This window comes from Microtus oregoni, unplaced genomic scaffold, assembly GCF_018167655.1.
Source record: "Microtus oregoni isolate MIOR12 unplaced genomic scaffold, Mior012 000022F_ref0000154, whole genome shotgun sequence".
Lineage (NCBI taxonomy): Eukaryota > Metazoa > Chordata > Mammalia > Rodentia > Cricetidae > Microtus > Microtus oregoni.
This window is the reverse complement of record NW_024543081.1, coordinates 11,185,579-11,196,697: the sequence shown is the minus strand read 5'-3', so window position 1 is coordinate 11,196,697 and position 11,119 is coordinate 11,185,579. Positions and strand designations below refer to the sequence as shown.

General features: G+C 46.2%; 1 protein-coding gene across 1 annotated transcript in view; it reads left to right on the top strand.

The window, feature by feature from the left end:
* Nucleotides 1–389: 389 nt before the first annotated feature.
* Nucleotides 390–11,119, top strand: part of Srebf2 (sterol regulatory element binding transcription factor 2) — a 58,122-nt gene continuing 47,392 nt past the window's right edge. Inside the window, exon 1 of the mRNA XM_041671906.1 lies at nucleotides 390–642. Coding sequence (XP_041527840.1) covers nucleotides 555–642 — 88 coding nt within the window. The 5' untranslated portion in view covers nucleotides 390–554. The remainder of the gene's footprint in view (nucleotides 643–11,119) is intronic.

Genomic DNA, 11,119 nt, shown 5'->3' with positions numbered 1-11,119 from the left:
TGACGTAATGTGCTCACCGCGTAAAGGGGGCTGTGGAAGGTGATGCCGGGCAGCTCTGCATTAACCCTTCTATTTCCGGACTCTCGACGAAGCCGCTTCTGGAGCTGATCCAACGGGAAAGTAGCGGCTCCTTTAAAGCAGAGGAAGGCTGGGTCGAGGGCCTGGCGGCTACTCTCCGCTGGCGCTGGGAGGCCGCGAGGGGCGGAGCCTCGCTATGCAAATCTGAGCTGCTGATCGATGACGCGCCATCACCCCACGAGCCGCTTCGCGCGCCCATTGGCTAAGGGGAGCCTGGTCCCATTGACAACAAACATGGGGGCTCGGGGGGGGGGGGGGGGGGGGGCTGGGGGCGGGGCTGCGGTGGGCGCGGCACAGGGCGGGGCACCCCGCCCCTTCCGTGGAGTCGGGGCGCAGCTCAAACATGGCGGCGGCTGGCACGGGCCGGTGAGGCGGTACCAGGTGGGGGCTGTCGGGTGTCATGGGCGGTGGCGGCGGCACCGCCTCCGCGTCTCCCTGAGTCGGACCTCACGGGGGACTCTGCGCCAAGCCGGGCGATGGACGAGAGCGGCGAGCTGGGCGGTCCGGAGACCATGGACACCCTGACGGAGCTGGGCGACGAGCTGACTCTGGGGGACATCGATGGTGAGCAGCGGCTGGGTGGGAATGCGGGGGCCGCGCGGGGAGGAAGGGGTTACGGCGGCGCTGGCGGGTGCGCGTGCGCCCACCCCGCGACCGCCCCGGCGTGCGCGGGAAGGAACCCGCGGCCCGAGCTGCCCCGGCGGCTCCCGCTTCTTCTCCTTCGAAGCCTGAGCCCGGGCCGTGGCGCGGGGCTCCCGGAGGATGACGAGTCCTGGGTGCTGCGGGGCCTGAAGCGGGACTGGGGGCGTCGCGAGTGCTGCCGGAGGAGGAAGCCACGGCCGCCTCCCTCGCGCGCCCACACGCGCTCTGGTTTGTCCGGTCTCGGTCGCCGGCGTCCCTCGTCGCACCTGTCACTCCCTGCTTGGCCACTGGAGCGGCTTCGGGATTTCCCGGACTGGGCTCCTAGGCTCGGCTCCCCGCGCCCCTGCTCTTTTCGCGGTTGACTGACAGCCGGGTCTCCGGGCGCTCTGGAAAACTTTGGGCAACAGCTGCGAAAGCAAGTTACTGATGGAGCGGGCAGAGTACGGCGGCCTCGGATGGAGACCCGGGCGCTCCTGCTGCCGCTCTGCAAAGGGAGTTGAGCAGCAAGAATTTTGAGTTGTGGCCCCCTCGGGTACAGACTAGGGAGCGGGTGGCCTTTGTTTCGGCAGCCTTAACAGCGAAGTGGACAAACTGGTAGGAGCCCAGGGATCCTCTCTTGCAATTCTCTCCCTTTTCAGCCGCGGGAACGAAGGTTTGGAGAGGGTCCCAGACTTGCCCGCGGTCATCATGCTGGTTAACAAAGCTCAGTTCTCTCTGTTCCCGAGCCAATATTAGTTTCTTTCCACTCCACCTTTGAGGATTTGAATAGGGTAGTGATTTAGTAATTCTCAGTAGTTGGGCGCCTTTGACATTCCTGGTCCCAAATACTTTGCGTTATTTCATTTAGTCCTTGCACAATCCTGGGAAGTAGGTATCACTCTATTTTTTTTTTTTTTTACAGGAGTGTGGTTTAAAGTTCCTTACTTTAGTGAGTCTGGAACTTCTAAGCAGTGACTCAGTTTATTGGAGTGTTATTACTTCTAGAATCTACACCCTTGCAGGCAGATAGGGTGGCTACATCCTCATTTTGCAGATGAAAAAACAGGTAGAAGGAAGAAAGAAGTAACAAGTTGTTTGAAAAAAGATGCTTGCCTCTTTCCTGTTTTGTTTTTATATCATACCCCCCCCCTCCCTTTGGTTTGCCCTTACTTTTTATTCTGGTCATCCAAGCAGTGTGACAAGACCCTGTAATTGAAGTTCCACTTTTGACCGCAGATTCTTCCACTAAGTATTGCTAAACACAAAGATGGTTAACAAATGGGAGGGGTTGGTCCTTGGGACACAGGGTAGCTGATGTGTTTTGACGTTCAGGTGCAAGACACAGTGTCAAGCACACACACACACACATTCTCAATCCTTATAATAGCCCTTTCAGGTAAAGATGACCTTTAGACCAGTCAGCTCCCCTCATGGGTGCTGGAACCGAAGCCCATGTGTTCATTAGCTTACCAGGTGTTCCGCAGTCAGAAAGAAGGAAGCCTGAAACTGCCTGCTGTCAGGGGCCCAAGAAGAAATTCATGTGGTTTTTTTTGTACTTACATTTTATAATGACTTTTATTTGTCTTAATTTTTCAGTATGTTAAATTACCTAGTGGTTGATACTAACGTAGGTTGTTAAATCTGTGTCTAAATAAAACATATGCTCTATGAAGTACAGCGTTAGACCAGTAGTTTCATAGGCCTCTATGCCAGTGTTTCCTTCAAGAACGATAACTTACGATAACTCATGGGCTGGCTTTGGTGGCTTGGTTGTAAAGAGCCATAGAAGATAAGAAGGATCATGTTTTATGGCCATGGGATGGAGGTGAGAGCTGGGTGCTGAATAGCCTGCCTTTGCATAGGGCAGTAAGTGAAAGTGGATGAGGAAGGAAGCTGGGTGAAGGCTCCTTTACCAGGAAGGTCTCACCGATGAGACAGCCATTGACTCTTGAAAGACAAGATGAACCAGTTGGACAGACTAAAAGCCATCGGTCTAGAGGCAGAAGTGTCCCTTGAAACCCATCTGTTCCCCTTAGCATGTTACTAAGGCAAAGGAGAGGAGGGAAAGGACCTTTTCTTCCCATAGTTCTTTGTACCTAACAGCACTTGGGACAGTGAGAAAGTTCACTAAGTATCACTATGGAATGCCTGTATGACATGGGACAGGATACACATGATTGGGTATAGTTTTGAGGGTTTGAGTAGGTCAGGGTGACCAACCATGTGCTCTAGGATGAGGAAGAAGAGAGATTATATGAATGCATTTACTTCTGTATGGAATTGGGGTGGTTTACAACCATGCCTGCCCAGCTCCTCCGGGAGCTATGAGTCTGAGACCAACAGGGTCTCTACTTTCTCATACCTTTCGGGTTTTGTTTCATTTGAGTAAAATCAATGGTCAGTGACTGGGAATGTAGCTCTGTGGTAGGGTGCTTGCCTGGGATGTGTAAAGTACCCAGTGCTGGAAAGACAAACATAATGTGGGTGAACATAGTGGCTCACAATTACAACCTCAGTTACTTCAGAGGCAGATCAGAAAGTTTGTGGCCTCATGTTCCAGGACCAGCCCAAGCAACTCAGTGAGACCCTCATCTCAAAATGAAAAGTAAAAAGAGGGCTGGGGTCTAGCTCAACAGTAGAGCTCCTGCTTAGCATACATGTGGTCCTGGGTTCAAGCCCCAGTACTATCGGAAGCAGAAGAAACAAACAGTTGTAGCAGGACACTGTGTGATAAAATGGGGCTGTCTCACAGAGAGAGACTGGGATAACCTAGTTTAGACTGGGTAGTAGAGGAAGCCTCGTAGGCTATCAGTGCCATTCTCTCTGAAGCAGTGCCAGTCACGATTTTTATGTGACATCTCAGGGTTTTTAAACATCTTTTTTCTTTGTGTGCATGTGAGTTCAGGTTCAGCTGTGCCCTGGTGTTTTGTGGAGGTTAGAAGCACGAGTTCAGGTATCAGTTTTGACTTTCATCTTTGAAACAGGGTCTCTTCATTTGACACTGCATACTCTGTCTGGCCTCCAACCTTCCAAGGATTCCCCTGTCCCTGCATTCCATCTTGGTGAAGGAGGAGCACTGAGATTGCAAACTTGCCTTGCCATTGGTTGTTGGGATTTGAACTTAGGTCCTTACATTTGTGTGACATTTCCCCAGACTTTTTTATTTTTTACATTTATTTATTTGGTTTGTGGGTGCGCATTTGCCCACTCATGGGCCCACATTTGAATGTATGGGACCAGAGGACAACTTTTAGAGTTGATTCTCTCCCTCTACCATGTAGGTTCTGGGGATTGAATTCAAATGATCAAGTTTGGCAGCATTCCCCCTTACCCACTGAGCCATCTTGCTAGCCCATCCTCTTAAAAATTATTTTTGAGAATTCCATACGTATATACAATGTATTTTGATCATATCCATCCACTGAACTCTCCTAAAACCTCCCCATCACATTTCCTTTCCAACTTCACATACTCTTTCTCTTTTTGAATAACTCGATAGTCCAATTAGTGCTGCTCATATGCAAGTAGGGGTATCATCTGCTGTCCCCTGGAGCATGGCCACCTTCCAGGATCCACACTTTCTACCCCATCAGCTGTTTCCTTGTTTATTTACTCTTTGTTTTTGAGACAGTGTCTCACTCTGTAGCCTTGACTGGCCTAGAACTTGCTATGTAGAAGAAGCTAGCCTGAAACTCATCAAGATTGCCTGCCTTTTTCTTTCAGGTCCTGAGATTAAAGGCATGTGCCACCAAACCCGTTTTGTCCCTCTTATTTAAAAAAAAATAATAATTGATGTGATTGGTGTGAGAGTGTCAGATTCTCTGGAACTGAGTTACAGATGTGTAAGCTGCCGTGTGGATGCTAAGAATTGATCCCAGGTCCTCAGGAAGGGCAGCCATTGCTCTTAACTGCTGAACCATTTCTGTAGCCTTGTCCCTCTTATTTTTAATGATGAAAAAACAAACACCTAAAACCAAAACTTGTCAAAGAACCACTTGTTTGGGCCCATCTTGTATATCTTGCTTCAAATTTGACCTTGGCCTCCAGCCTGAGTTCTGCTTCAGAGTAGGGTCTTTGAAGATATCCATGTTGACAGCAGCCAGAAGTCAGGCTGGAAAGATGGCTCAGCAGTTAAGAGCACTAGCTGCTCTTCAGAGGACCTAGGTTCAGTTCCTAGCATCCACATGGTAACTCGCTGCTGTCTGTAACTCCAGTTCTAGGAGGTCCAATGCCCTCATAGTATACAGACATACATGCAGGCAAAGCAGCCATATACATAAAAATAAATTAACAAATCAATTTTTAAAAATAAGTGTGAGGAGCAGCACTGATAAGTGTATAAAAGAATAACCAAGGTACTTAGAAATAAAAGGCTGCTAAAATTTTTTTTATAATTAACATTATGTGTAAGAAAATGGTGAATGAGATCCACAAGGTGAGTTAGGACTAAACTGCTCTAGATACAGGGTTTTGTGGAATTTTAGGAAGGCAACTGTTGAGCATTTCAAAATAGAGATAACTCTTACCATGATTAAAGAATTTCAACTCGGGCTGGAGAGATGGCTCAGAGGTTAAGAGCACTGGTTGTTCTTCCAGAGGTCCTGAGTTCAATTCCCAGCAACCACATGGTGGCTCACAACCATCTTTAATGAAATCTGGTACCCTCTTCTGGCCTGCAGGCATACAGGCAGACAGAATAATGTAAAAATAAATAAATTAATTAAAAAAAAGAAAATATAATAAAAAATTTCAACTCTTTTAATAAGAGTTCCAGGTGTAAGGTGTGACCTCTTTGAAGGGTTGGCCCTGAACACAGAACGGAGGTAAAATTGTAGGGTTCCATTGAGGCCTTGAGCATGGGCCTTTGAGGAAGCTTAGAAGGTCGCTCCACTAGGAAAGCTGCTGGGGAGGTGATGAAATTTAGTCTTAAATGGGTTTAAGTGGGGATTAAGCACAGTGTAGGAAAGGGGAAACGTATTCAGAACTGGTAATGGAGGTTGATAGGAAAGAGGACAACTGAAATGGCTGAAAGAGAAGTGTAGTAAAGTGTAGCAAAGGTGAACAAGAAGAGGTGAGCTTCCCGAAGAGCGGTCAGTGTCAGTGTGGCACAGACACAGTGCTGCAGAGGGCAGCGAGGATGGCAAGGCCATAAAAGGAGTCAGAAACTGGGCAGGAGGTCAACCTGGGGTAGAGGCTTCCTGTGGAAGGGGAGGAGTCCAAAGCTAGACAGCCCAGTCAGAAATGAATGGGTGAGGGGGAAGTAGAGGCAACTGTTCACCTTTGGAGAAGGTTGAAGAACTTTTAGAAACCGCACCTAGGGCCTTGTGCATGTGAGGCAGCCACTCTACCACTGAGCTATATTCCCAGCTCCGTTTCTACATTTTATTTTTAAATGGGCTCACTAAGTTGTGAAGGCTGGCCTGTCTCAACCTGCAGAATAGCTAGGGTTGCAGACTTGTCACCACCAAACCCAGCTTTACTTTCCTGTCTTACGAGTTGTCTGCTCTAAACATTTAATGTAAATGGACCCAGGGCCTGTAGCTTCTTTCACTTAGCACACATTCATATTCATCCATGTTGCAGTGCAGTGTTTCAGTATGGCTCATCTTGCTAACTCCCTTGTCAGCTGCGGTTAGGAAGAAGCAGCTGAGAACATGTGGTTCTCCGTGGACATGTATGTCTGTTTCTGTCCATGTCTCTGGGCTAGACTATCTGCACTGTTGTTTATTCATTTAACTCACTTTCTTAGTTTCCTGGGTTAGTTATTTGTTTCTTGGAGCCCTCCTTTTGTTCGGCCATCTCCTGGGTAAGTCAGCTACTCTTAACCAACCTACAGAGTGATGCTGATGTTCCTGTTCCCTTGTTCTTGGTTTGGGGTAGTGGTGGTGTTTGCTTCCTTGTTTTTACAAAATACACCCAACTTCTCAAGGTAATTTGTTGTTGTTTGATCTTGAGTTTAATATAGCCCAGAACGGTCTCGAACTGTCAGCCAAGGTTGGAACTCCGATCCACTCAACTTCTGACTTTGGACCCCTCCCTTTATATCTGACTGCTCTACTGAAGGTTGACCAAAAGTTTTGGAACCACAGGCATGGCTTAGAGGTAAATTTTTGAGGACTGGCCTGTTTAAAAATACATAGTCAAATCTCATTCCAAATTAATAGTTTGGCTAGGTTTAGAGTTTTAGGCGGAATTTTTTTTCCACAAGGTCTTAACTGTGCAGCCCTGGAACTCACTGTGTTGAAGAGGGGAATGCTGGGATTAAGGGTATGAACCACAACTCCCAACTAAACATAACTTGTTTTGAGAACGGGTCTTGCTTTGTAGCTCAGGCTGGGCTTGTGATATCTTGGCTAGGCCATCGGAGAGCAGCAGTAACAAACACACTGAGAAGCCTGGTGTGACAGGTAGGACAGAGTTTATGTCGGAATTTTGAAGAGGCTGATTGTGTTCTAGCTCCTAGAAGTAGAGAATTTTGATCCTATTGTATAGCACAAGTTGGCGTAGAGCTCATATCCTCCTGCCTCTGCTTCCCTGCGTTGAGTGATGGCATTAAACATGTGCACTGCTGTCCCCTTTTAGCCGTGTTGATGTGCTGGGAACTGAATTGAGGGCTTTATGCCCACCACGCTGCACTGAGCTACAACCCAGCCCCCATCTTGACCCTCTGCACTTTAATTCCAAAAACTCTTGAGATCTTGCTGTTGTCCATACCTTGTTTATTTTCCACATGCTTTAATCTCTTCGTCTCTTCTGGTTACATTTTCTGGGGTTTCTCAGACCACCAGACCAGTGTCCTCTTGAGTGTCCCCTTTCTCTGTTTGACCTCACTCTTGTTAAACATTTTCTGTGTTCACACCCAGGCCTTTGGGCTAATAATGTCCTTGAGCATTGCCTGTCTCTGATTGAAGTCTTTAAAAATGCTTTTAATTTTTTTTATAGTTTTCATACTTTTTAGAAAGTGTGTTTTTGCTTCTATCTCAGTAGATCTTAAGTTATTACCTAAAAAGGAAACTCAAGCAACTGTATGTCAATTATAATTTCCTGGGGCTGGGTGTATAGCTTAGGGGTTCATCCTCAGCACCACGTAAAGCTGTGTGTGGTGGCCTACTTCTGGAGTCCCAGCACCTGAGAGGTGGTGTAGAAGCAGCAGAAATCCCAGGCTAGCCAGGCTATAGAAGGTCCTGTCTCAACAACCAGCAGCAACAACAGAATAACCCAAGTAGCAGACTGTCTAGATCTGTTTGTACTCTTTTGTTTGTTTGTTTTTATTTTTTGAGGTGTGGTTTCTCTATGTAATCTTGACTTTCCTAGAGCTCTTGAACTGAGCTGGCCTTGAACTTAGAAATCTGCCTGCCTTTGCCTCCAGAGTGCAGGGGATAAGTCTGGCTAGCCAGAATGCTTTAAGTATATACACAGTTGTCATATTTTCATGTACAAATTGTCATATGGTTTCTATAGTTGCAGTATAATAGGTATATCATTGAGTATAATCCAGCCAAATTAGACAACTTGCATGTCTTTTGCTCTGTGGAACATTTTCATTATTTGTAATCTCTCATTGTCATAAGTGCTATTGCTGGGAACACTTAGGGAAAGTCACTTTGGAGTTAGTTCCTGCGTGTGTGTTTCCCAGAGAGGAAAAGCTGTAACCTTTGCACTTTTCAGATCTTTCCATTGCTGCAGATTACCATGGTGGCTATTTTATTTATTGGGGGTAGGGAGGCACTACATTTATATGGATCAAAATTTTAAACACATATAAAACAGGACTGTGGAAAGTCTTACTCTGTCTGCTAATCTCCCTAAACTACACCTCCTCAAAAGTAATCACAGGGGCTGGAGAGATGGCTCAGTGGTTAAGAGCACTGACTGCTCTTCCAGAGGACCCGGGTTCAATTCCCAGCACCCACATGGCAGCTCACAACTGTCTGAAGATCCAGTTGCAGGGGATCTGACACCTTCACACCAATGCACATAAAATAAAGTTAAATAAACTGTAAAAAAAATATTTAAAAAAAAAAGTAATCACATAAGAGCTGGAGATTGGTCCAGTGGTGTAAGCACTGTTCTTCCAGGGGACCAAGGTTCAATTCCCAGCACGCACATGAACTCCAGTTCTAGGAGATAGTACCCTCTTCTGGCCTCTGGAAGTAACTGCATACACATGGTCTACAGGCATACATGCAGGCCAGGCATCCATAGAAACACAAATAAATCTCAAAAATAATTTTAGTTTCAGGGGCTGAAGAGATGCTTCAGAGGTTAAGAGCACTGACTGCTCTTCCAGAGGTTCTGAGTTCAATCCCAGCAACCACATGGTGGCTCACAACAGTATGTAATGAGATCTGGTACCCTCTTCTGGCCTGCAGGCATACATGCAGGCAGAACACTGTATACATGATAAATAAACAAATCTTTAAAGAAAAAAATTTAGTTTCTTTCACCTTCTGTTAAACGTATTATAAGGACAAGCAGAAAACAGATGAGATGACTTAACAGATGAAGGCGCTGACTGCTGAGGACCTGAACTCAATCCTCAGAACTCCAAGATAAAAAGAGAACTGACTCCTGCAAGTTATCCCTAACCTCCGTGTTGTGAGTGTGTGTTAATACACACACATACACCCTATAAAAGAAAAAAAAAAAGGTATGGCAGCACTCAGGAGGAGAGGCTTGCAGGTCTCTGAGTTCAAGGCCAGCGTGACCGCTTTTCACCAGAATCTTCAGATAAATTAGGAAATGTCCTTTTGTGTTTTTTCTCATAATACTTTTAAGAAAAAAAGAATCTCTCTTGAAGGACTAGAGCAGTGGTCCTCAACCTGTGTGTTGTCACCCCTTTGCCAGGGAGGAGAGGTGGGGGAGGTGTCAAAACAACCCTTTCACAAGGGTTGCCTTATACCATAGGAAAACACAGATATTTACATTGTAATTCATAACAGTAGCAAAATTACTGTTATAAAGTAGCAATGGAAACTTTATGGTTGGAGTCACCACAGCATGAGGAATTGTTTAAAAGGGTCACAGCATTAGGGCGGTTGTGAAGCACTGGGCTAGAGAGGTGGCTCAACAGTTAAGGACTGTACTGCTTTTACAGAGGACCTGAGTTTGGTTCTTGGAGTCCATATCAGGTAGTCTTTGCCTGCTAGTAATTTGAGCTCTGGGAGTTTGGGCAGGGAGGGGGGTTCTATGTCCTCTTCTAGCCTCTGAGGGAACCTGCTGCACTCATGTGCACATACTCATATACAAATACACACTTACACAATTAGAGTTCTTAAAAATTTTTGTTTTAGTCAGCCTTGAAGTTGGGCTTGGTAGTGCACACCTTTAATCCCAGTACTTGGGTGACAGAAGCAGGTAGGTCTCTGTAAGTTTGAGTCCAGCCTGGTATACTTACGGGTTCTAGGCCATCCAGGGCTTACATAGTGAGATCCTGTCTAAAAAATAATTGGCTTTGGTAGTTTTTGTGAGCTAGTTAGGGGCAAGCTTTCTCTTTATTTCTTGGACAGGGTTGGACTACAACTTGAGATAGCTGTTTTCCATGGTGGTGTTTTTGTGTGTGCATAATACACATACATAAAAATACATAAAATTGTTTAAAAGATTATTTTATTTGTTTATATAGTGGAAGGGCATATGTGGGGGGGAGTCAGAGGAGTTGGTTTTCTCCTTCTGCAGTAGGTTCTTTATTTCAACCATGTGGGCCCCAGGGTTATCAAGCTCAGCTCTTCAGGCTTGGTAGCAAGTTCCTTTATCTACTGAACCATCTTGCTGCCCCAGGACCATTAATTTGTTCTTGATTGTAGATACTGACTTTGATGTTCTCCAGGTATATGTGACTTGTTTCTTTCCTTATTAGTTATTAGCCATCTGCCTTCGTTTGCTTTCTGTTGCTGTGATGAACCCCATAACCAATAAGCAACTTGAAGAGGACAGGCTTACTTTGCTTACACAGCTGGAGCTGGAGGCAGTAACTGAAGTGGAGGCCATGGAGGAGTACTGCTTACTGACTTGCTCCCCTGAGCTTGCCCAGTCTGCTTTATTATACAATCCAGACCTACCTATCCAGGGGTGGTACCACCCACACTGGGCTGAGTCCTCCCACATTAATCAAGAAAATGCCCACAGATTTGTTTACAGGCAGTCTGATGGAGGCATTTTTTTCATTTGAGGTTCCTTTAGCCCAGATGACTGTAGTATGTGTCAAGTTGACAAAAACCTACAGCAAACTAACCAGCACACTGTCCCTGTAGTCACATCTGCATGTTGATCTTCAGATTTTAAAGTCACATGTAGGCAGCAGTCACCATGTGCTCAGCACCACGTCTGTACAGACCTTTTCAGAGGATCCATTTTATACTATAGACTGGAGTGTGACACTCTTGAAAGGCAAACAGAATCCTTGATATCAGCATGAATG